Source organism: Notothenia rossii (genome assembly GCF_949606895.1).
Source record: "Notothenia rossii genome assembly, chromosome: 6".
In the NCBI taxonomy this organism is placed as follows: domain Eukaryota; kingdom Metazoa; phylum Chordata; class Actinopteri; order Perciformes; family Nototheniidae; genus Notothenia; species Notothenia rossii.
In genome coordinates this window covers 45,444,081-45,471,063 of record NC_136909.1, presented here as the reverse complement: position 1 = coordinate 45,471,063, position 26,983 = coordinate 45,444,081, and the positions used below count along the sequence as shown (strand labels likewise).

The following is a 26,983-nucleotide window of genomic DNA, read 5'->3' as shown; positions in this document are numbered from 1 at the left end:
CCCAGTTCTCCTCTGTCTCCCCTACTGACCTCTCTGATCTCCTCACAGGAATGAAAACTGCCACCTGCACCCTGGACCCCATCCCCTCCAGCTTTGTTAAGGCCTGCCTTCCTACTCTCTCTTCACTCATCACTACAGCAATCAACTCCTCCCTGTCTTCTGGCACCGTCCCACCGTCCCTCAAAATAGCTGCTATCACCCCTATTCTGAAAAAACCCGGACTAAACCCTGACAACCCTAATAACTTCAGACCAATCTCGAACCTACCCTTTCTGTCAAAAGTTCTGGAACGCGCTGTAGCGTCACAACTTAAGCATCATCTCTCTGCTAATAACCTCTATGAAACTTTTCAATCCGGATTCCGCTCAAACCACAGTACCGAAACCGCACTCCTCAAAATTACAAATGACCTTCTCCTCTCCTCCGATGCTGGTAACCTCAACCTCCTCATCCTCCTTGACCTCAGCGCTGCCTTCGACACCATTAATCACTCCATCCTCCTCACCCGTCTTGAAACCACCTTCAACATCACCGGCACTGCCCTCTCTTGGTTCACTTCATACCTCTCTGACAGAAACCAGTTCATCTACATCAATAACTGCAAATCCCCCACCGCTCCTCTCCCCCAAGGTGTCCCTCAAGGCTCAGTTCTCGGCCCCCTCCTCTTTATTCTCTACCTGCTTCCCCTTGGTCACATAATCCGCCGTCATGGACTTCAATTCCACTGCTTTGCCGACGACATCCAGCTTCTCATCTCCACCAAGTCCATCTCCACTGCTACCCACTCCATCCTGACAAACTGCATCACTGAAATAAAATCCTGGCTCCAACTTAGCTTCCTGAAACTCAACTGCGATAAATCTGAAATAATAATCATTGGACAAAAGAAGCTCACCACACCTATCCATAACTTCACCCTCAACATAGACGGCTTCCCAGTTCAAACCTCCCCTCACATCCGGAACCTAGGCATCATATTTGACCAAACCCTCTCCTACAACAGATACATCAAACAGATCACAAAGACAGCCTTCTTCCACCTCCAAAACATCGCCCGTCTACGTCCATCCCTCTCTCCCACTGCTGCCGAAACCCTCATCCACGCCTTCATCACCTCCCGTCTGGACTATTGCAATAGCCTCCTCTATGGTTCACCTGCAAAAATCCTCAACAAACTTCAATATATCCAGAACTCCGCCGCCCGTCTACTCACCCACACCCGAATCCGTGAACACATTACACCCATCCTCATCAAGCTCCACTGGCTCCCCATCCCCCAGAGAATTCAGTACAAGATCCTCCTGATGACGTACAAAGCCCTCCATAACCTGGCCCCATCCTACCTGACTGACCTCCTCCACAGACACACTCCCACTCGCTCCCTCCGCTCTGCCACTGCCAACCTCCTGTCCCTCCCCACCCGGACCAACCTCAAGTCTTGGGGCGACAGAGCCTTCTCCGTTGCTGCACCCACCCTCTGGAACTCACTACCCCAATCCATCAGAGATTCTTCCTCCCTCACAGCATTCAAAACATCACTCAAAACCCACCTGTTCAACACTGCATTCAACCACCGACCACCCCACTCCCCCCGTATTTTTTCTGTTTTGTTTATCTCTTTTTGTATTTCTTTGTCTTTTTTTTGTTGTGTTTTCTTAAATTCTCTGTCAAAGCGTCTTTGAGCTTCATGAAAAGCGCTATAAAAGTCCCATGTATTATTATTATTATTATTATTTCAGTGGCGGTTCTAGACCAATTTGACTGGGGGGGCCACTGGGGGGCCAGTTATTTTCTGAGGGGGGAACAATAAATGCAGGACGAAAAAGAGAACTAGACAGTATGAAGTAATTGCGCATAAGAAAACAATGCAATACAGTGATTGGTATTTGTTTCAGTACACTTATTTATTTCAGTTATATCTTATAGTTATTACTGTTAGCTTCAGCTTAAGTTATAGTACAATTTTTGCACTAACACCATATCATATTTATATAAAAATAAAGGCAATGAATAGTTACATCTCTATTTTACATCTACAATTACACGGATACAATAGTTTAACTCACCTTCAATTATCGTGGTAGTCTCTCAAAACGTAGGTTTCAATCAGTCTTTCTAGGATGCAACAGCCTCTGATGATCCGAGATGAAAAATGTTTGTTTTTCGCGCGCTTCAGCCGGACAGTGAACGTGAGTGCTCTAATGGGTCCTGAGTGCACCGCTCTAATGGGTCCGACTAGAATGACGAATAACGTTAGTTCCGCCTATTCCGTCATTCAATAAATCGTGTAATAAATCATACATTTGTCTTTTTTTTCAATTTTTTTAATTTTCCTTTTTAGGGGGGCCACAGGGGGTCAGAGGTCAGTGTTAGGGGGGCACTGGTCCCCCTGGCCCCCCCTAGAACCGCCCCTGCATTATTTCCAAGGCAAACCTTTATAATCATTAGGATAGATAAAAACAGGTTTGAAATCATTCCAATGTATACTAGTCTATAGGACAGTAAACCAAAAATATCGTTTCAAACTGGAGAGATTAAAAAATATGCATAAATAAATGTTAACTAGGTAAAATAAGATATGAATGAACAACACAAATAAAATAAGTTGCATGTATTTGTTATTGGCTATGGTAGGTTATTGGTTATGTTCACATACTTATTTGATTAATAAAATGCAAACCGATCTTTTTCATATGGGTGTTTAGAGTTGTACCCTATAGAGAGGCGAAGTCCCTCCCTTTCCGGGAGCCTCCATGGGACCCCGGAAGCGGAAAATTATACATTGAAGTCAATGGAGAGAGAAAAGTTATCTTGTGATCCCGTTTGAATTGTGCCACGAATGACACATATGATGTTTGTCAATCTTAAACAATCATTTCCATGCAAAAAAAGTCACAGTTTGTCGTAAAAATGCTGAAATATAAGACTATGAATAATACGCAACTAGAAAGACTACAAATCCCAAATGCATTCTGGGTCGCGTAAGTGATGTCATAGGCGATAATGCTCCAAGACTGGTTGTGACTCGCAAAGCAAAGAGGAAGAAGAAGACTGATTTATTCACTCCAATAAATATAAGAGATTGCTCCAATAAATTCACTTTTACAAGATGCCTGTGTGCTTTGTACGAGGTTGTAATCACAAAAGAGATCATACCACTTGCTCGTTCTATCGCTTCCCGTCTGATGAAAGGACCAGGAGTCGTCGGACCAAACATATCAGGTAATATACATGTTTTGCATGGAACATAGTCAAGTTAGCTACCTAGCTAGTAGCGAGCATGTTAGTTAGCATTATATTACATTACTTAGCCTTGTCATTTGTATTAGCCTTAACATGAAGTAAACCAAAATGTTAAACAGTAAGAGTAGTCATGATGGTAAGTATTTTGTGAAACATTTGAAGAGTAGCCTATCGCCCCCTCCACCAGGTGCTAAGGGGGCGGGAGGTAGGCTAACGCCACATTAGTATCAGCGATCTTTTCTACTTAATGCTATCTGCACAAATGGTTAACATTGACCATTAAAAGATCAGGCAGTTCAGGGAGAGTCGAAGGAAGGAAGGCAGGCAGCTTTGCATGACATTCTTCTGGACGTGTTTCATTGTGATGATAGTGAGAGTGAGTCAATCTGTTTGTTGGAAAGACAGTAGTTGAGTGATTACTGAGAGAAAATTATTAAAAGAGATAATTATTCAGTGTTGTTACTTTAAAGTGTTACTGACCTTTTTCTCTTTTATTTTCTTTACCTCACCTGTAACTGCTGAGACCCTGAGGAACATGCACACTGGTCTGACCTGCTCTGGCAACCTGATTTCCACTGTACGTAATAGTATTTGGTTATGGTATATTATTTATATACATCAAAGGCACAATGCACCCCTCAGAGACACACATGTATTGAGTGGGATATTTTGCATTGGTCATGTGAAATCATCTTTACATACTAGAAAACTGTAGGAGCGGCAACTTGTTTTGAAATTGAATTTTTAATATCCGATAAAGTTGATCTGTTTTCTTTATTCTTCTTTCTTCCCAGCTCCATCCATCACCATTCTCTGTTCCTGCAGGTCCTGCTTGCTAATCAATATTCATATTTTTTTACACAATTACAAATAAAGTCAATGTATTGTATGACATGAAGTTGTGCTTCATTCTGAGTCAATAATAAATTCATTCTGCCTTCAGCTGCAAAATTATTGTGGACTGCACCGACATCCATGTAGCTGCCCCCCCCCCCCCAGTAAGATGAACCAAGCAAAGTTGACATACTCAACATACAGCTGTACTCTTAAGTTTACATGAAGAATTTGTGAAATATTGGTAATAACAGGTTTAAATGATTATTAGTAATTAATTATATAATTTTCTCATCGTAGATGAGCAGACAGGGAGCAGATGAGAAAAGCAGAATATGCAGCTGCCATTTTCCACATGGAAAAGAGAAAGGGCCAAGTGTATTTGAGTGGACAAAAGAGAAATCCCAAATACGAAAAATAAAATTATACAATTTACAGATATGTATACAAATAAATATATATCCTATATACACCATGTATAATGATGGTGTATGATGTAGAAGGAAGTGTGGTAGATAACAAGTAAATATAGAGTTACATACAGATCCATGTTACAGCAAAAGATGGAATAACTAAGAAGCACGCAGTATAATAATAATTACACGCAACAATTAAATAACTGCTCAGCATCTCCACCACAATCCCAATCTGCTGTGTCCTGTTTTCCTCCCCTCTGCATAACACCCCATCACACATACGAAACACAACGCAGAGTCCGAGGGTGTTAAGAGTATGTTTATTTAAATGTCCTCCTCTCTACTGGCCAACACAGGGAGCATATGCTGGGTGTAGAATTGTTCCAGGAGGAGGAGATTTCCATGCCATGCAGGGTCTTTGGGGATGGGGATGATGATCGCCTCCTTCGTGGTCCACAGTAGCAGAGACTCCGGTCTGTGATGTGCAGCTGTTATATAATATACAATACATTTTTTTGAAAAACATTTGATCAAAAAATAAGGATTTGGTCAGGATCTAGAGTCAGTGTGTAGTTTATTAATTAATCAATGCTCTCTACATTAGGAAAACACATACCAGTGTACCAGAGGGAGTCACACACAGCTGTGCCTAGATAACCAAACAAATTGACAACAGGGATGCAAACTCATCAGGTATGAAAAAGGTGACAAGGATCCGAGCCCCCTGACCCCACAGAATATCGGCTTTAAAAATGAGGAATAACAGAGGATTTTAGCAGTCAGAACAGCTAAAGCAGCAGTGTTAATATTAACAGAAACGCCATAGAGTCACATCTAATAGAAATATATAAAAAGCATTTATTTTAATTGTGTAGCAGTCAGTTTATAATTTTGGCAGCACTGTTGAGCATTTTGAAAATGTATTTTCATGCCTCTGTGCAAGGCTTAGTCTTTCTATCTTTATAGCCACTGGTGTAAAGTAACTAAGTTCATAAACTCAACAAGTACTATACTCGGGCACAATTTTGAGATACTTGTACTTTACTTAAGTATTTCAATGTTTTGCTACTTTGTACTTCTACTCCACTACAGTTCAGAGGTAAATGGTGTACTTTTACTCCACTACATGTATACCTTTAGTTACTTTACAGATGTGGATGAATGATGTGAAATATAATCAAGTGTTAAATCAGACTTTAGTTCCACCTGGAGCAAATCCAAAAGCTACCCTGCCTGCAGTATACAAAGTCATTCAAACTAGCTGCACCTTTACCAGCTTTGATAACACTTTAATGATCAGTCATTATAAAACATATCATATTATTCTGAAATGGACCAATCTGCAAAATGACTACTTTTACTGTCGCTACTTTCACTATATTTTGATAATAATACATTTCTACTTTTACTTGAGGAACATTTGGAATGCAGGACTTTTACTGTAACAGAGTATTCCTACACTCTGGTACTTCTACTTTTACTCAAGTACAAGAACTGAGTACTTCTACTTTTAATCAATTACAAGATATATACTTATACCACCGCTGTTTATAGCCTATGAAAAAAACGATTAGAAAACGAAGGCTAAAGCTAACGTTAGCAGATAGTGACAATGTATGCTAGTTGGCTAGCTCAACGATAATATTGCGACGGGAAAAAAAAAACTTTTCAGTGCACATCACGCTCTGCCGCTCCGACAGGGAGCTCTACTGTGAACACCTGAACGGCCCGTTCTAACAGCTGTTCACCAGCGGTCCAGTCTGTGCCACAGTGACTCCGGACGCACAGTTAATATTAACGAACGCACCGTAGGTAATGTAGCTGCTGAAGCTAGACCATCATCGCTGAGCAGCAGAGGCTTATTATACATCATGAGCAGAGCCGACAGGCAGGAAGACTCGAGCACACAGCTCGCGCTTCATTATAATATATAAAAAAAAGCTCGCGGCCGCACATTAATCCGGGTCCCAGACCCCCTCCCATACCCCAAAAATATTTTTATTGCAGATCTACAGGAATCACAAAAACGACCTATTTTGGATTCAAAAAGGAGAATTTCGCCGAAAGGTGACAAGTTTGCATCCCTGGACAAGATAACCAAAATCCTTGAATCTACACACAGCAAATAAACTCAAATGACACAACGAGATGTAAAAAGGAGATCACACATATAGTCGATATAGAACTGGCCGCTTCAATCTGAAGAGCAACTAAAACAAATCACGGGAGTGTATCTTGTTCTTGTGAACACTAATGTTATCCACAGCATACACAGACACCACAAAGTTCTTAAGGAGAAAACTAGTTGCTAAAACAAAACACGTTAGTGTACCTTGTTAGCTAGCTGACATTAACCTTAAACATTGCACTCATATTACTCACTGAAACCTTGTAAAGCCGGTCCCGCATGCTGGCTCTTACAGAACCGCTCCCTTTCGTGTATGTACAGCTCTCAACATGCCCAGACTTGTAGTGATTTTCACCTGACAGCCATCTTTGTGATGGTGACGCGTATTGTGCGAGACCAGAGACCTGTAGTTCACTGAGCGGTTTCACACAGAAAAAATTGTAACTTCACAGTTTTACGACACATTTTTATTTTTTTGACTTGCAAAATGTTCTTTTAATTTGACAAACATCATATGTGTCATTCGTGGCACAATTCAAATGGGATCGAAAGATGACTTTTCTCTCTCCATTGACGTCAATGTATAATTTTCCGCTTCCGGGGTCCCATGGGTCGGAAGTAGATGGGCGGGACTTCGCCTCTCTATAGATCTGGGGCCATATTCACAAAGCATTTTATCTTACCGCTAGGAGTGCTCCTAACTCGCGCTAAAACATTTTACGTAGGAGTTTTTTCTTAAAAGTTATTCACAAAGCCGCTGAGACCTACTCATACTAAGGATAAATCACTAAGAGTGAACTAAAAGTGACGCGCCGTTGCTATGGATTACGTCAATTGTCGTGCATGAGTTTAGAAGCGGTCAGTACGGTGATTGGTTGTTCAGAGCAGGCGGTCTAGGTGAAACTCATCCGCAACATCCCACAAACGAGCCCACTAAATCACCGAAAAACAAGGAAATACCCTCGGCTAGAAATGTATTCCTATCAAATAGTTATGGACAGTGCAGTTAGCAGAATACACGCATGATGACAAGTTTATGCAGACGACGATAATGACGTTGTATATGCACGTTAAAGAGAGAGAGCAAACAATAAAAATATGTAAATTGCATTAAATCAAGGAGGCAATTAAAAGCACCCTGTAAACTATTATCCAATAAGCATATTTCTAGCACTTAAACACTTTCAATAACAGCCCATACCGCCGTTCAAGTCCCCTTATCATGATGAATGAAAACAATCTGCGTGTTGATGGAATGTACTTTCTTTCTATTGACGAACACGTCCTCATCTTTTGATGGCGCAATTATTTTTATGTGCGTCCCGTCAATAGCACCGACCACACCGGGCATACCTGCAATTGCCATGAAGTTGGCTTTGATCCTGTGTAGTTGTTGATTGTCCAAAGGAAACCGGATAAACTGTTGGATGATATGTGGTCTAGAGAGCGCGTTGATGGTTTGGTTTATGGCACGGCTGACTGATGGTTGCGATATTCCTAAATCGGCGGCATTGCAAAGTTGCATTTTCCCTGTTGCTAAATATGGTAGTGTTGCCAAACATTTTATTTCCGGACTAATCGGGTTATTCCTGTTAGTCGGGATGTTAATGCATCCCGCACTAATTCCACAACAAGTGTGATACCCTCACGATTTAGCCTATATCTCTTGATAAAAAAAACAGTCTTCCATTGTCTCCAAAACATTTCGTCTCACAGCCATTTTCAGATTCTTTGTGAATAGGTCTTACTGAGTTAGGAGTCCTCTCGAGGACTTTTAAGCTCTCCTAAATTTAGGTGCTACTTTTAGGCCTAAAATACTTTGTGAAATGCTCTTACGCTAGGGTGACCAAACGTCCTCGGGGGGGGTTTATAAATTCATGAAAATGTCCGGGTTTCGCGGACCGTTTGCAAATTGACTGATGAATTGCACAGAATACTACGGTACTCTGTTGCGTGTGTGACGTAATCCCTGAGTCTGAAGCTTTGTGGGCGGCTCTACAACTACGCTGACACACAAACAGAGGAAGGGGACAGAGCGGACCGCCGCTCACATTCACAATGCCAAAGCGCAAATGTACTTTTACAGATGAATTGCAGAAGAAATTCCAAATGTACCGGCCCGGTCGGAACAAATGGGAGGCGGAGTGCACCGTGTGCAAAGCTTGCACATACGTGTGTGTGTCCAATAAAGGTGCAGGCGATCTTAAAGCGCACATGGACACAGACAAACATAGGAAAGCTGTGCAAGGTGAGAGTTTGTTGGCAAAGTTGACAGACTTCTTTGTTAGACTAGGCAAAACAGAGGATGCTGTAAATGCAGCGGAGGGTGCGTTTGCATTTCACACTGTGAAACATCACAACAGCTACAGATCTATGGATTGCACAAGTGCCTTGCTAAAAAAAGCATTTCCAGACTCTGACACTGCCAAAAAATTCAGTAGTGCGCGCACTAAAACCGAAGCCATTGTCAATGGTGTTATAGCGCCCCACTCGATTGATGTCGCACATGAAGCACTCAAAGAAATCCAGTACTATGGTGTTTCTACAGACGGGAATAACCACGGAGCAGTGAAAATATTCCCAATCATAATCCAGTACTTTGACTGGAAGAGGGGTGGCATGCAAACAAAATTAATCGAGTTTAAAGACACACCAAATGAGACAGCAGAAACCATTGCACAATATCTCATTGAAACATTGGCAAAAAACAATTTGTCTGAAAAATGCATTGCATTTACTGGCGACAATTGCACCACAAACTTTGGAGGAATCCGACGTGATGAAGGGGGAAAGAATGTGTTTGCAAATTTGAAGAGGTTGCTGCTGAAGAACACTCTGATCGGTGTGGGTTGCCCAGCACACATATTGAATAATTGTGTTCATCATGGGGCAGACAAAATAGATATTGACTGTGAGCCTCTCCGCTCACACAGGGTTCAAATCAGGACGGAAAGAGCAGGTTGGTGAAACACAGGCGTTTATTAACTCCAAACAATAATATGCGCGGGTCTCAAACGTTGCCCGGGTGGGAAACTTCAGAGGTCCTTTGGCGACCTTCCAGGATCCCGCCTACTGCATAACAGAACAGAACCAGGTTACGACATGCTTTTCTTCCTGCACTGATTACCTGATTCTGATCAGCTGTCTGGCCTCCGGCCGAGCCACTCCCTTCACTCCAGCAGCCAGCGCCCAAACCACACCCCGCTGCCACATACCCCCACCGCCCGACTCAGGCCGGGATCCCGCCGGCCGCAAGCTGACTCTCCCCCCCCCCCATCCGCCGAGCGAGAGAGGAAATCAGCCACGACCATCCGGTTACCCGGCCTGTGGATCACCTTGAAGTTGAAAGGCTGTAATGCCAGATACCACCGAGTGATCCGAGCGTTGGCATCCTTCATGCGGTGGAGCCACTGGAGCGGGGCATGGTCCGACCAGAGGGTGAAAGGGCGCCCCAGGAGGAAGTACCGCAGGGCGCCGACCGCCCACCGTATGGCGAGGCACTCCTTTTCCACCGTACTGTAGTTCACCTCCCTCTGGGCGAGCTTACGGCTAATGTACAGTACCGGGCGGTCGACCCCCTCTACATGCTGGGACAAAACGGCCCCCACCCCACTGTTCGAGGCGTCGGTCTGCAACACAAAAGGGAGAGAGAAGTCAGGAGAATACAGAAGCGGCTTACCACAGAGGGCTTTTTTAACCCTCTCAAACGCCAGCTGACACCGCTCCGTCCACTGGACCGGATCTGAAGCACCCTTTCGGGTCAGGTCGGTCAGGAGACTGGTCAGCTCCGAAAAGGACGGGATGAACCGCCTGTAGTAGCCGGCCAGCCCCATGAACCTCCTGACCTCTTTTTTCGTCTTGGGCGCCAGACAGGCTGAAATGGCGGTTGTTTTCTCTATCTGTGGCCGCACCTGCCCGCTGCCCAAGTGGTACCCCAGATACCGTACCTCCCTCCGTCCAACCGCACACTTCTTCGGGTTGGCCGTGAGCCCCGCCTGCCTCAGGGACTCGAGCACCGCCCCCACCTGCTGCATATGCTGCTCCCATGTTTCACTGTGAATGATGACATCATCCAAGTAAGCAGCAGCATAGGCAGAGTGGGGACGCAGCACCCGGTCCATGAGCTGCTGGAAGGTGGTTGGAGCTCCGAACAACCCGAAAGGAAGTGTGATGAATTGGTATAAACCATACGGAGTGGAGAAGGCCGTTTTTTCCTTAGACTCTGGAGAAAGGGGAATCTGCCAATAGCCTTTGGTTAAATCCAGCGTCGTGTAAAAGCGAGCAGTGCCTAGCCGATCGAGGAGTTAGTCGACTCGGGGCATTGGATAAGCATCAAATTTGGACACCTCGTTCACCCTGCGGTAGTCCACACAGAACCGGATTGACCCGTCGGACTTACGTATCAGCACGACGGGGCAACACCAGTCACTGGTGGACTCTTCTATCACTCCCATCTCTAGCATAGCCTGAAGCTCCGCCTGAACAATTTTCCTCCTGTGTTCAGGCAGCCGATAGGGCCGTGAACGAATGGCCACGCCCGGGGGCGTTTCTATGCGGTGGTGTATGAGAGAGGTGCGCCCTGGCAGCGTAGAGAACACGTCGGCAAACTGCCTTTGCAACGAAGCAACGTCTGCTCTCTGGCCCGGTGAGAGATTGTCGCCACAACCGACCGGGGATACTTTGTTGCTTTTAATGACCTCCGGTCCCAACTCATCTCTCTCAATCACCGTGGTGGCCAGCAAAACCGACGCCCCCTCCCTCCATGCTTTCAGGAGGTTAAAGTGGTAAATCTGTGTTGCTCCCCCCCTGTCAGAACGCACCACCTCATAATCTACGTCCCCCACTCGTCGTGTGACCACGAAGGGTCCTTGCCACTTGGCGAGTAGTTTAGAGCTAGAGGATGGGAGTAATACAAGCACTTTATCTCCCGGTGAAAATTGTCTCAGTTTCGACCCTCTGTTGTACAGGCGCTGCTGACGTTCCTGAGCCTGGAGCAAATTCTCCCGTGATATCTGCCCCAGTGATTGGAGTTTTGCTCGCAGGTCCATAACGTACTGTATTTCGTTCTTACTGGTGCTTGGACCCTCCTCCCAGTTTTCCTTAACTAGGTCCAAAACACCCCGGGGCTTCCTACCAAATAACAGCTCAAAGGGAGAAAATCCCGTGGAGGCCTGGGGCACCTCCCGCACTGCAAACAACAGAGGATCTAGCCATTTATCCCAATTACGGCTATCTTCGTGAACGAACTTACGAACCATGTTCTTTATTGTTTTGTTAAACCGTTCCACCAGGCCGTCGGTCTGCGGATGGTAAACACTAGTCCGTATTGAATGGACGCCCAATAGTTCATACAGCTCGCGTAGTGTGCGTGACATAAACTGTGTGCCCTGGTCAGTCAGGATCTCTTTCGGGATCCCGACTCGGGAGATAATGTGAAACAGTGCCTGCGCGACGCTCTTTGCAGAGATATTACGCAGCGGCACTGCCTCGGGATATCGCGTTGCATAATCCACTAGGACTAGTACAAAGCGATATCCCCGTGCACTCCGGTCTAATGGCCCGATGAGGTCCATTCCAACTCTCTCAAAAGGCACCTCAATCAATGGTAACGGGCGCAAAGGCGCTCTGGGGATGGCCGGCGGGTTAACCAGCTGACATTCACGGCAAGATGCACACCACCGCTTCACATCTGCGCGAATGCCCGGCCAATAAAATCGGGCCATTATCCGGTGTAGTGATTTGTCGTACCCTAGGTGACCTGCCATGGGGTTATAATGAGCCGTTTGGAAAACCATTTCCCGACGGCTTTTTCGGCACCAACAACTGGGTATTTATCTCTCCTGTCTGTGTGTCACGGCTTACACGATACAACCTGTCCCTAACCACCGTAAAGTGTGGGTGAGTGAGTGCTGCGTTTGGGTGTAGCTGGGAGCCATCAATACTCACCACCTGGCCGAAGGCGTGCTGAAGGGTCTCGTCCCTCGACTGTTCGAGAGGGAAATCTTGCACGGGAAACACCAGCGGGTCCAGAGGGACCTCCGCGGCCCCCTCCGTGTCCGTTTCCCCCTCGATGTCGTCAGCCGCCTCCGACTCTCCACTAAACACAGCACACAACTCACATTTCCCTGCCGTCCGTGAACGCACCCCCATAGCCCCCGCTAGCTTAGCAAACCCCGGCCAATTCGTTCCCAAAATAAGAGGGTGCGTAAGGCGAGTGCTAACTCCAGCCCTGACTCTATGCTTTTTCCCCTTATAAGAAATGTCCAGCGTCACCTCCGGGTACTGGTGAATATCCCCATGCACACACCTCACCTTCACCCACGATGCTTCAATCAATGCCCCAGGCCGAACCAGGTGCTGATGGATAATCGTCTGATTACAGCCCGTGTCCATCAGAGCCTGGTGTGTACCCCCCTGTATACATACCGGTATACGGTACGTCCCTTCCAAATCGGGGGCGGCAACTGGCGGTCCTGCAACCCGAACCAGCTGTCCGACCTCCATGAGAGGACACTCCCGTCGGAAGTGGCCGGCAATCCTGCCCTGACGTCTGAGGAGCCCCCCGTGGTGCCGGACGACCAGAAGCGTAGGCCGGACCCTGGGGAGGGATAAAAACAGGAGGGTAAGGTAGAGCTAGGGGGGAAAGTGTCGGGGCTGCGGGGTTGGGGCCGTGTGATGGTGGGGAGGGAAGGGCAGCTGCTCCAGGAAACCTCCTCCTCGGGGCTGGGACGGGTCTGCCCGCTGAGACGGCTGGTGGTCGGGGCTCCTCTTTCATGCTCCGCCGGGAAAGCGAGAGGTGGTCCTCCGCAAGGACGATGGCTGCTTCCAGGTTGGCGGGGCGATGGCACTGGACCCAATTCGCCGTTGAAGATGGCAGGCCGGCGATTAACTGCTCCAGCGCCACCTGCCCGACGACTTCCTCAGCGGAGCGCACCCCCGGCTGGAGCCAGCGGCTCGCTGCATCCAGGAGCCGCTGCGCGTAGGAGAAGGGCCAGTCATCGTCCTCGAAGGGGAGGGCCCGGAACCGGCGGCGATGTCCCTCTGGCGTGCTGCCAAGCCGGTCCAGGATGGCCTTCCTCAGATGCCGGTACACATGCCGAGAGGCTGCTGGCAGGCTGTGGGCGGCTAGCTGCGCACTCCCGGATAGCAGACGCAATAGCCGCGCTGCCCACTCCTCCTCCGGCCACCCGCACGCCGCCGCTGTGCCCTCAAATATGTCCAGGTATGCCTCCGGATCATCCTCTGCCGTCAATTTCTGGAGGGCAATTGAAGGCGGTCTGGCCGGGTTGGTAGCGGGATCGCCCTCCCGAGCGGCCGGACGCTGCAGCAGCTCCCGTAGGAGAGCCTGGTCCTCGCGCTGGCTCGAGGCGATCCCGAGCAGAGCCTCGCTCTGCTGTCGCTGTAATGCTGTGGTGGTCTCCTGCATGTGAGCGAGACGTTGGAGGGCCTGACCCAGCGGGGTTCTCCTTCCGACATCGTCCCTGTTCAGGTGCCACTGTGAGCCTCTTCGCTCACACAGGGTTCAAATCAGGACGGAAAGAGCAGGTTGGTGAAACACAGGCGTTTATTAACTCCAAACAATAATATGCGCGGGTCTCAAACGTTGCCCGGGTGGGAAACTTCACAGGTCCTTTGGCGACCTTCCAGGATCCCGCCTACTGCATAACAGAACAGAACCAGGTTACGACATGCTTTTCTTCCTGCACTGATTACCTGATTCCGATCAGCTGTCTGGCCTCAGGCCGAGCCACTCCCTTCACTCCAGCAGCCAGCGCCCAAACCACACCCCGCTGCCACATTGACCTTGAGAATATCATGTTCAAAATCTACCAGTTCTTCCACATTTACACTGTGCACACTGAGAGCCTGAAGGAGTACTGTGATTTTGTTGACATTGAATACAGAAGGATGCTTTCTCACAGCCAGACAAGGTGGCTGTCATTGTTCCCAGGCATTGAGAGGATGATACAGATGTTTCCAGCCTTAAAGACATTCTTTCTGTCTCAGCAAAAACCACCCACAGTGATCAAGAAGTTTTTTGTAAACGAATTCAGTGAGATCTACCTCTGGCACATGCACTCACTCATGTCTGCGTTCCACACCCACATTCAAGACATGGAAAAGGAGAAGAACTCCATTATGGAGGTAAAGAAAATAATGAACAGCATCCACACCATTCTTCTTGAACGCAAGAGCAACAACTTCATGTCCCTTAAAGTTAAGGGACTACTGGCACAAAAGCGTAGTGATGGACTTGGTAAGGAATATGACCAGTTCTGTGCTGATGTGCAAGGCCTGTACAGTACATGTCTGGAGTATCTGGAGAAGTGGATGACTCCCATGGAAGAGTTCTCCACATTCACGTGGATGGATCTGAGTGAGCCACCAGAGTGGAATGATGTGGAGGCCTGCATCAAGTTCCTAGGAGAGAAGGGGGTGGTAATTGATGATGTCAAGTGTTTTGACCAGGTCACCAATCTGAAGAGATTCACAGAAAGGTGCAACCGTGATGAGGAGTTCAGTGGCCTGCAGGTGCACCAGAAGTGGACCAAATATTTTGAGAAGGCCAAAAGCATTGCATGTTACTCAGAACTACTAAAGATTGCACAGTTTGTCTTTGCACTTTCCTCTCACAATGCAAATGTTGAGAGGGTTTTCTCACTGATGCAGAGCCAGTGGACCAAGGAGAGGAACCAGCTGTCTGTTGAGTCACTGAAGGGGATTCTATTTGTGCAATACAATTTGAAAGACATGTCTTGCAAATACTTTCATGCTTATTTGTTGAGCAACCGAAACCTGCTGGAAAGATCAGCTCCACAGCTAAATATCGATGGGCAGACAAGGAGGATGAAGAAGAAAAGCAGGATGAAGAAGATTGAAGTATGCAGCTATGCAGAGAGAGAGAGCTATGTAGCTGTGGGAGAGAAACTTTAAACTTTAAATTTTAAATTGGGACCCTAGAAAACTGTTTGAAGCTAGAAATATGTGAAAAGTTGTCGTTTCACTGTGGTTGTTTACAATGACAGGGCCTGGATATGTGTTTACAAACATTTAAAGTAGGCTTATATTTGGTTCATGGTGCCTCAAAATGTGTTTGGTTTGATTTAGGTAATCAAATGTTATGTTAGGTTATGTTCACTAATGGAAATTATGCAAATGTGAAATCCAAAACTGCATAGTGCACTTTTAAAATAATTACATTAGTATCTTTGTGAGGTTACTGTTTTATTGTTTACATTGACAAGATACAAAGAGATTATTTGTTAAAGCTGGATTTTCTATTTTCTATTTCATATATTTTGTTATTTATTTTTGTCCAGTAAGACTTGAAAAGAGAGCTATTATTTTGTTACAGATTGATGTTTAAGTTATTCTTGTGCATTTGAGATTTGTCAGAGATGATTTTTGGTACAATAAAGCATTTTGATTGTTGAGTAACCTTGGTTTGGTGTGTCTTTGGTTATAGAGAGATATTATTGTGTTATATACAGTAAAATAATATAAATAATAATTGTATATCCATACAGAGGAGGCATACTTTAAAACAATAAGGCATCTTTGAGTAAACGTTGAGTATCATTAAGTATCTTGAGGCTGGGGGCAGCATGTCCTCTTTTTTGGAAATCAAAATATGGTCACCCTATCTTACGCCCATTATGTTTAGGAGTTTCTCCTAAATTCGCCAGTTAGGAGCTACTTTTAGCCCTAAGATCCTTTGTGAATACAGCCCCAGGTCTCTAGTAATTCTGCTCAAAGTGCACCAGATTTAAGCATTTTACTTAAAAATGTTACAACATTGAAAAAGAAAATCTCCAACGAGGCGTTTTGGGGCAGCATAGACAGGTCTTTTCTGTGTTATAGTTGTACTCGCTACAGGGTGTACTTTGAGGGTTTGTGACTTTGTAAACCTTCATAACACACAAGGGGACGGGTAATAACCGGAAAAGCATGACATGGGACCTTTAACATAGCTGTTTCAACAGTCACATTAAAACAGTTACTAGTCAGCCTACTATCACTTTAAGATTATATCTAGGATTAAAAGATTAATGTCACAGCAGGACTTTTTTAAACTTGTCCATACTATAATCTGCAGTAGACTGGACTACTGTAATGGTGTCTTTACAGGTCTCATTAAAAAATATATTAGAAAGCTGCAGCTTATCAGAACGCTGCTGCTCGAGTCCTCACTAACACTAAGAAAGTGGATCACTCCAGTTCTGAAGTCTTTACACTGGCTTCCTATGTGTCAAATAATTGATTTCAAATATTTCTGCTGGTTTATAAAGCATCGAATGGTCCCGGGCATAAATACATTTCTGATCTCCCGCTAAATTATGAACCATCCAGATCTCTCAGGTCTTCAGGGACTGGTCAGCTTTATGTCCCGAGTCAGAACTAAACATGGAGAAGTTCAGTTATTATGCCCCAAATATCTGGAACAAACTACCAGAAACCTGCAGGTCTGCTGCAACTGTTACTACTTTAAATCTAGATCTAGTTATCTACTGACAGTGACTTCCACTACAAAATGTTTAGATTTCGGTTCAGGTCATTTTTTATAAAAAAGCACATAATGAATTAGAGAATGCCTTGTTTGCATAATATAACATTTCAGACAACGTGAAATGCAAAAAATGTTTACCTTACTATTACTTAACATTTTCACCCTATTCACGGTGGATTTTGGCCCTTACCTGCATTTTGAAATCTGAAAGGCTGTATTCTTAACTCGGAACACTCTGCTTTGCTAAACAGGGTGGGGTTAGTTGATGCTAATGGTATGGTTAAAGCAATTGTGTGGAATGTTACAATGTGAATTTACCCCAAAAGTACATATTTCCTTCTTAGCATTTGTTCACAATAAAACATATATCAAAACATTCTCCACAGTTATCCAGCAAATAACAGAAAATGGCAGCTGGGTCACTTACTGTAGACTCAAGTGGACCATGTCCATGTGCTAAAAAACTATGGTCATTAATGTAATCTTTTTTGTTTAATCAACTCAACTCAACTTTATTTATTAAGCCCTTTTCAAAACAGCCAGCTTTACAATAGCTGGAACCAAACACCTACTGAGTGTGGGGGAGGAGCAGCCCCTGGTTAGAATGTTTTCTGGGGACTGTCATGAGTTTGGGCGAGACAGAAGGAGCTTTTAACTGTTATGAGGAGGAAGACAACGCCTATAAATAGTTGTTTTTAAAAATAGGCTGAGGTTGTAGTTATGACAAGGAGCCTCAAGGAGGCATCGGCTAATGCAGCTTGATCAGCTTAAAGGCTGACAGGCATACACCTACTCTACGGTCATCTGCATACTAATACCCAACCAACACATTCTGAAGATGGACCCTGAGATGGATCCACGTGCTTTTAAATCAGCACAGATTCACCAACTTTGGTACAAGGCCTTTTATCATGCTATTTGTGAATTCTGACATTCACTGGTAAGTTATTTAAAGTTGAAACATTTAAGCAGCTACTATGCATGACATCAGCTGATGCCTTAGCAAAAATAGTCCTTTAAATAAGGGTGAATAATGTAGTCAGTTTCTAAGCAACAAACCCATACACACACACACACACACACACACACACGCACACACGCACACACGCACACACACACACACACACACACACACACACACACACACACACACACACACACACACACACACACACACACACACACACACACACACACACACACACACACACACAAACACATACCTGCGTCATTTCCTAAACGCGAAGGGTCTGAGAGCATCCCGTTGAGCTCCCTCCTGCACACAGTGCACAGAGGCTCCGTCAGAGCGAGCGGACGGATTTACAGCTTGTTCTGTGGACACAATGGACATGTAGAAGCTCATGTGCTGTTTTATGATTTTCAAGCATAAAGAGAGCCTTTCAAGGATTTTTATTCTGCCGGATTTCACAGATACACCGGACACTATTTGAATTTCAGAAGCTTGTGTTGTACATGGAATAGGAAGACAACAAAAGAGAAAAAGAGCATGCGGTTTACAGTGCTTGACCAATGCCAGCTTCGACAGAGAAAATGGTTTGTTTCGGTCTGAAACACCGCGTGCGGAGCACATCAGCGTAGATCCCCGGTCACCTGTTGAAGTTTATGGGTGCGCGCCGAGCTGTTCCAAGTTTTACTTCACAACTAGAGGATCGAATTAAATAGCGCGTTGACAGATGATCGACCCGCCCTCCCGTCTGTATGATGAACTGATTCCCCGCCATGCTGTAGGATGAGCTCTGATCTGGAGAGCGTTTCGCTCAACACACCGCTCTCCTCCGCCGGCTCAGGCGGCCGGGCGCTCTCCGCGAACGTCCGGAGGCTCCACACCGCCCTAAACCTGCTGCTCAGCGGCCCGGAGAGAGAGCAGTTCATCCACTGCCTCAATGTGTACCACGCCAAGCGCAACGTCTTCGACCTGGTCCAAACTCTCAAAGTGATTCTCAACACGAGCAGCAAACGCCAGCTGCTGCCCATGCTGCGCCTGGTCATCCCGAGGTCTGACCAGCTGCTGTTCGACCAGTACACGTCCGAGGGACTCTATCTGAAGACAGAGCTTTCCTCCAGCAATGGCAGCGCGGAGGGCGACTCAACTCTGCAGAAATATGTCAGCTCCATCCAGGAGCAGCCCCCCCCCTCCGGCTGTTCGGACGAGCTGTCGGCTTCCCTGGCCGCGCCGCTCTGCGAGGGTCCCTTTGGAGAGGTGCGCAAAGTCCTGCTGACTCGCACCAGGAGCCACGAGGGTCTGGGCTTCAGTATCCGCGGGGGGTCGGAACACGGCGTGGGCATCCACGTGTCCCTGGTGGAGCCGGGCTCTACGGCCGATAGAGAAGGACTCAGGATCGGGGACCAGATAGTGACCGTGAACGACCTGATGTTCGACCGCGTGTCACATGTAGAGGCGGTGCAGGTAGGGGGGTTGTGTTTGGATGTGTCAAAAATAATTGTGAACCTAACAATGAAGCTTGGTGGAAGGGGGGGATCAGGTAGCTTACATTTTTCGGAGCAGACCCTAATCACGCGAGACATCCGGATAATGGTCAACTTTGGTCCACATTGCAAGATAAAGCATTTGTGCTGCATTCAAGTTTTGTCAGTGTAATTGGAAGAATTACTTGCCCACTCAAGAACAAAACAGAACAGCTCAGCTTGATGTTTAAATCTCTGCCCAATAAAGAGCACTTTTTTATGTTCAGTGGTGTAAAGACCCTAAGTAGGCATAGGCCTACTCAAGTATACGCCTACTGTACATAAGTAACATTTTGAGATACTTGTACTGTACATGAGTATTTCCATGTTATGCTACTTCCTACTCCTACTCCACTACAGTTCAGAGGTAAATGGTTTACTTTTACTGCACTACATGTATTTAATACCTTTAGTTAGACTTTAGTAAATTCACAAGCTACCCTGCAGTATACAAAGTCATTCAAACTAGCTGCACCTTTACCAGCTTTGATAACACTTTCATGATCAATCATTATAAAACATATCATTTATATTATTCTGAAATGGACCAATCTGCACAATGACTACTTTTACTGTCGCTACTTTCACTATATTTTAATGATAATACTTTTCTACTTCAACTTGAGGAACATTTTGAATGCAGGACTTGTACTTTTTACAGAGTATTTCTACACTCTGATACTTCTACTTTTGCTCAAGTATAATATCTGAGTACTTCTTCCACCTCTAATTATGTTCACACAGCATTTGGCAGAATGAAGGGGCCATAAAGCAGCATCATTGGTGGAGGTCTCTGAATTCACAGAGCATGATGGTGAAATGGTGCAGACTGTGATCCAGATGTAAACACTGTATGCCTCAGGCAGAGAGAGCGTGCATTAAGCACTGGGCCTTGCTGCCCTAGAAACAGCCTCCTCTGCCGGCCTCCAGTCTAATACTTTGTTTTCATTCTTCTACTTGACTGCATGCTCTGTGAACGAGCATGGAATCAAATGTTCATTAGCAGATGGAGTTATGGTCATTTCCTCATTGTAAAATAAAACTGTGGAGGAGAATTGGTCTAGGTCTAAGATATAGTCCGATTTTTGATCAACCAGGTTCTGTTCTCAGACCCGGTTCCCAGGCTCTTTTAAATGGACATGTATTGGCCATAGTTTTAGCGAATGTGTAACTGTTGACTCCCTGGTCATTGTACCGGCAGTCAGAATCAATGCAATGCCCTGCCCATTTATATGAGGTATTTTTGGAGCTAACTTGTGGGACTGTTTCTGCCATCAAAGTAAAAAAGTAATTTAGAAGAATACACATATCAGAAAACCTCGTCAGTCGTCACATTGATAATATATGCCTCTGGTTCTTCTACTTGATGGAGATGACATACAGTAAGGGAGTGAAAGCATGTGGGAGGAAAATACTTCAAATAGATAATGAAAAGGTCTGAAGGCAGCAAAGTTCGCCTGTTGTTGTCACCGTGTTTAAAAATGGCAGGCAGGCAGGCAGGCAGGCAGGCAGGCAGGCAGGCAGGCAGGCAGGCAGGCAGGCAGGCAGGCAGGCAGGCAGGCAGGCAGGCAGGCAGGCAGGCAGGCAGGCAGGCAGTAGGGCTGCACGATATTGAAAAATACTGACACTGCGATATTCTTTTCCCCTGCGATATATATTGCGTTTTTTAAAACTATATTTAACCGGATGAAGGATTTTAGTGAAGGACGTCTGGATCTTAACTGGTTGACTCATCATACCTTAAGTCATGCATGTTGCTTACCCTCAAATAAGGGGGGTTCATCTGTGAATGAAGAAGAGTGGTGTCTAGAAGGGATCCAAGAGATTCAACGTATTACATTAAACTATAGGAAGCTTCATTATCACATTAGGGAATTAACATACGTGACCAAATAGGTAATTTAACTTTTTATTCCACAATTAAAACCTTTTTTGTGCAAATAGCAGCAAAGTAGTGGACATCTTTTAAACAACATTATACAAATAAAATTAAGAATAGCTATACAACAGCTCCTTTATGCCGTTTTGAACCTTTCTCATATGGTGTAACACCGGCAAAGGCATCTGAAATAGTTGTTTGCTGTGCATGCAGACTCAGAACCTGCATGTCACTCCAGTCAAGTACCCTTGACATGAGAGCCGCACAAGTTTTCGTTTTGTAGCGAGCAGCAAAAATAATTGTAACATGACGTGTTTGATTTAATTTACCTACTTAATATCGAACGCCCTGAAAAAATCGCACGTCCCTGCGATGTGAATATCGCGCATGCACATATCGCGGTTATCGCCATGACACGGTATATCGTTCAGCCCTAGTAGGTAGGTAGGTAGGGTTTGCACGTTTGGTACCACTTTAACGGTAACAAATATTTGTTTAAAAAATCAATATTTAAAAGGAACTTATCAACTCCATGTCTCAATTACATCCTGTTGTGTCAAACCTGTCAAAAGTGTTTACAGTACATTTTTAAAATAGGATACTGTGAACATGAAAAACCAAAAAATATAACATAAATATAATTAGCCCTGGCATAATGAACATCCTTCATTTGAAGTGAAAAAACAGCAAGACACTCTTCTGAATAAGATAAAGAAAAAATGGCTCTTTTAGAAAAATCTTTTCACCCACTAAAGGCCAGAAAGTCAGCTGCAGACACAGAGGACCTCATTACATTTTGTGTTAATAAATACTTTTACAATTATGTAACAACAGTGTTGTGGAGAGTTACTTATGGGAAATCAATGAGTTGACTTTCCCCGAACACAGGGTGTCTGACTTTCTTAAAAGTAACCCAGTATAATTGTTTCAATTAAATGGAGAGTTGAGTAGAGAGTTTTATGTTTGAGAGAACATTTATACTTTGTGTTAATGTAAAGGCGGCTGTATGTTTAGATGCTGTGGTGTCAGTAAGCCAGATGCCAAATATACACAGCTTGAAACCACAACCCCAGCCTCGGTTTACATCTGTCAAGTGTAGTGTGTTACGGCCAGTCCACACAGCGGCGTGTGTTAAAGCTTCAACTCTTCAGACCATTCACTTTGAATGGGGCGACGTCACGTTTTCGCCAAACTGCATTGTGGGAGCGTAGCGTAGCTTTGCTCGCGTTGCTCGCTGCAAAAGTTGAGCAATGTTCAACGGAAGCGTCAACCAATCGAATCATATGCCAGTACAAGCTCTAGCCAATCAAACCGCTGCTTGTGTGTCCGGGGTGGGAGATTCAGGTGATTGGTTGTTGGTCTAGCTTCTAGGCTGAGACCTTATGCTAACCAATTTTGATTTATTTTTTATGTTTTGGATGAAATAATATGACTGGTATAAAATAAAATTAATTAATTAATTTTAAATTTTAAAAACCAATTCAATTTTTTTTGATAAAATATTTTTATATATTTATAATTCTGCAAATATTACGATAAACTCACAGCTATTTCGCAGCCCGGTAGTAACACCGGTACTGGTCCGCGGACCGGGGGTTGGGGACCCCTGCCCTAGGGGACATGGAGAAGAAAAAATAAATAGTTTGAAAAAACAAATTTAAATCATGTTTTGCGAGATATCGTTCGGCAACACAGAAACCACATCAATGGAGTGGTTCATCGATTTTTACTTTGAGCTTGGTCTAAAATATGAAGATATAACATCAGTGCTTGGCAATAGGCACGGGTTTCACATAAGTGAAAGACACCTCAAGAAAACACTCAGAGCGAGGGGACATGCACGTCGCAAAGCATACTCTGAGCTAAGTTATTGACAGATTTGAATTTTGCGGATCAATAACTCATGAAGATAACGTTGTAAAAATACAAACAACATGACTTTACAATCATAGCAAGGTAGACAACGAGCTACATAGTCGTTTTGATCAGAACAGTTCGATACACACCGTCATCCGAGCTAAACATCAAGAATTGGTCACAATCAGCAGCTAGAGGAGGGGGAGGAGTGCTTAGGGACCGTCTACAAACTGCAACGCCGAAAATATATACTCATAGAAAGATTCAATAATTGAGTAAAGTAGAGTTATTAACAGTGTTGGGACTAACGTGTTCCTTCGTAACGCCGTTATTTTTGGCAGTAACTAGTACTCTAACGCAGGGGTTCCCAACCTTTATTGTGCCAAGGACCGGCAGATACATTATAAAAAATTGCGGACCGGTTGTCAATTTGAACTTATTTGAATATTTACTCACCAGCAGGTGGCAACAGAGGCTAATTGTATTTAACAGCCTGAAGAAATACCAATATGCATCCAAAACATAACAACGTTTAAAACCAGGATACAATTAAAACAAAAAATTAGGACCGCTTTACAAATATTAATATAATATATGATATAATATAGCCTAATATAGGTGGCAACAGTGGCTAATTGTATGTAACAGCCTGAACAAATAATAGAATAATATGCATACAAAACATATTAACACAGTTTAAAACCAGGATACAATTAAAACAAATTAAGACCACTGTACACATATTGATATAACTGAAATATCAGTGAGGCCCCTGGGCTTGTTTGCCAGCAATAATAACGTCATACCGGGGCGTTCGTTCCGGTGCACTCCAACAGCATTTAGCACTACATCGAGATTAAGATTAAACTAACTTCTTTTGGGAACACCCACATACCTATGGAGTTGGCCAGATGTGTGTAAATTACTGTTCATGGTAATTTGAAAACAAATGCCGTTGTTGGACACACACAGACACACCGAACATACACACACACACACACACACACACAGCAGAGCTGAGCAGAGCACACACACACACACACACACACACACACACACACACACACACACACACACACACACACACACACACACACACACACACACACACACACACACACACACACACACACACACACACACACAGTGACGTGCGGTAACGTTCATGGCTGGTGAGGCACTGACTCTTTCAGTCAGATTTACAAATATTATATTTTGACCTTAATCTAAATGTCCGGTTATTTTCAAAAGCTTTTTTAGTCTGATGCTTCGATTCATTTTAAACAGACTGTTCAACAAAAGGATACCCAAAATCTAAATATTGGATTGTTCTTTCTTAGTAAGATGATCCCATGTTCATTACAATTGTGGTCTTACCTTGACTTGCAGATGAAGTCCATGCTATCCTTCTGGACAACAATCTCCATTACATTTTTGTAAAAGTCCTCCTTATCTCCCTCTAGTTTAAAAACAAAAGTCTATTTTTTTGTTTGCGTCTACCGTCTCTGCGTAGAATAACAGTAGCAACAAGAACCTGTGGGCTCACGTGCGCCCCTCCCGGACCTAACGGAACAGCAGTGGGCTAGCTCCGGGACGCCGGCTGGAGCTAGCCCCCTGCGGCTCCGTTAGCTCCGGCGGCCACAACTGGGATAATTGGGTCCCCTATTAACATTTGCTCCCGTTTAGCATTATGGACGTCATAGCCATAGACTATAAAAGTCTTACCCAAGGCTGAATCATAAACTAAAATGTATATGTATAAAGGGTTACGTCCTTAGCTGGCTAATAAGTAACAAGCTAAGCTACCAAGCACACAAACACCTGCAAACGGGATTAACATGTATAATATTATCATTTTAGACTTCTTGGAAGCTCTGTTTGTACATTCAAGCGCACAGCACGACATTTTAATTGTCTGGTATTTGTAACAATATTCCCTAAAAGGCACAATCACCACGAACACGGCTAAAGCTAAAGGGTCAAGTACAGTACTATGACTAACTAACGTTATAGCCTCTATGGTTGTAGCCTAGCAGAGTGGACAAGTTGCTGTTAGCTGACAGTGAGGCATGTACATGTCCATCAAAGTGACCACGCCCTAATTTATGCAAAAACGTTAAGACCTAATGTAAATAAAAGGGTCGTCTAAGAAAACAATTCACTCACAGATTCATAATCATGAAGGTGGAATCTAACTAAATCGATAATAATATTTTTTGCATCCATGGGTAGAAACATGTTTTTTTCTGCTGTAAAGTTGGGCATTTTAACATCGGGGTCTATGGAAATTGCTCCTTTCTGCAGTCAGTCCCTAGCAGCCCATGTATGAACTGCAGTGTGTTGCACTTCCGTATTGGTGTCCCGGCTGTTCCCCAGAGTTTGCCGCTTGGATGAGACCAGCGGGCCTAAATATCATATACGTGACATAAGTTATTTAGAGACTATGGATGGCGAAGATAAATGTAATAAAGGGATCTATAAACATTACATTCGGCTTAGGGCCCGCTTTCCAGCCAGTTTCTGTGGGGTGACGCATTCTGAGTTGAGGCAGAGCTCATCTGTGCCTCACCTCACCCCACAGTATAGGGCACTTACGTAACCCCAGTTTTCAGAGTAACATGAAGTGAGATGTCTCACTATGGGATGCGCTTCAACGCGTATTGTTGGAGATTTGGAGGATGTTTAAAACCAACCTCGTCTCCGCGTGTCGTTTGATAAGCTGGGTAAATTCGTAAAAAGGAAGGGATTAAGAAACACCAGAATGCAAGTGAAACAATAATCTTGTTTTAATGATACAAGGTAACAATACAAATACAAAGGAATCACGAAGCACTCTGCAGAGTACTCCGTGCTCAGGTTCTACCACGTGTGAGACAGGTCTCAGGAACGGCCGGTCAAAAACAAGAGCGCGAACCAAAGGAAAACACAGTGTTTCATACTAAAAACACAGGAGGAGGTGTGTGCGTGCTTTCCCCCAGAGGTCATCTTATTGGGAGAGACCAACACATGGCCTGTCGCCCCCAATCAGTGCGACACAGCAGAAGAAACCCGGAAACCAAAAGTTTCTTTCAGTTTGACGAAAACCAGACACCTTTTGGTGTCTGGTACGAACCTGCTCTAAACAACAAGTTTCCTTATCTTATTTCACATCTTGCAGCCAGCACACACACATCCCCTTTATGGCCCTTTGTCCCTGAGTCCATCTTCCGGCCTCAGGCTGCCACACACAAGTTAAAAGTATGTTTTAAGATATAGTTGTTATAGTTGGCTAAATATACGTAATACATGTAAATCACTTTCATATCAATAATAACGAAGAACACATTACCTATGCTCTTAAGCAGTATTAGAGATGCTTTTCAAATAGTCAAACTTCACACAGGCCTAATATAGAGAACACACTCATTTGTCCTACAGCCCTTCCATTTGTTTGAGCTATTATTCACATCTTTACTTCAAATAAAAGGTTTCACATTGTATATTTCCAGCTTCCTTTACACATACGGTTATTATTAATACAAAGTAATTAACCACACACATCTATTTAAAACAAGTAGATTTCCCTGATAATTGACAGGCTGAAAATCTTAGGAAGAATGTCCCCTCCCCCAGCTCTCTCGTCCCTGTCATAA

General features: G+C 44.5%; 1 protein-coding gene and 1 long non-coding RNA gene across 5 annotated transcripts in view; both read left to right on the top strand.

Annotated features, from left to right (window-relative positions):
* The first annotated feature begins 2,906 nt into the window (after positions 1-2,906).
* Positions 2,907-5,401, top strand: LOC307042146. The gene is made up of 2 exons (XR_013809011.1): positions 2,907-3,820; positions 4,038-5,401. It is a non-coding gene; the product is annotated as an uncharacterized lncRNA (long non-coding RNA).
* A 13,014-nt stretch (positions 5,402-18,415) lies between these two features.
* The window catches only part of LOC307042238 (whirlin-like), a 366,287-nt gene continuing 357,719 nt past the window's right edge, over positions 18,416-26,983 (top strand). For 2 of the 4 annotated variants that reach the window (XM_079686030.1, XM_079686023.1), the window contains exon 1: positions 18,416-19,556. In XM_079686030.1, coding sequence (XP_079542156.1) covers positions 18,879-19,556 — 678 coding nt within the window. In that variant the 5' untranslated portion in view covers positions 18,416-18,878. The remainder of the gene's footprint in view (positions 19,557-26,983) is intronic. The other 2 variants (XM_079686031.1, XM_079686032.1) reach the window with 1 other exon arrangement.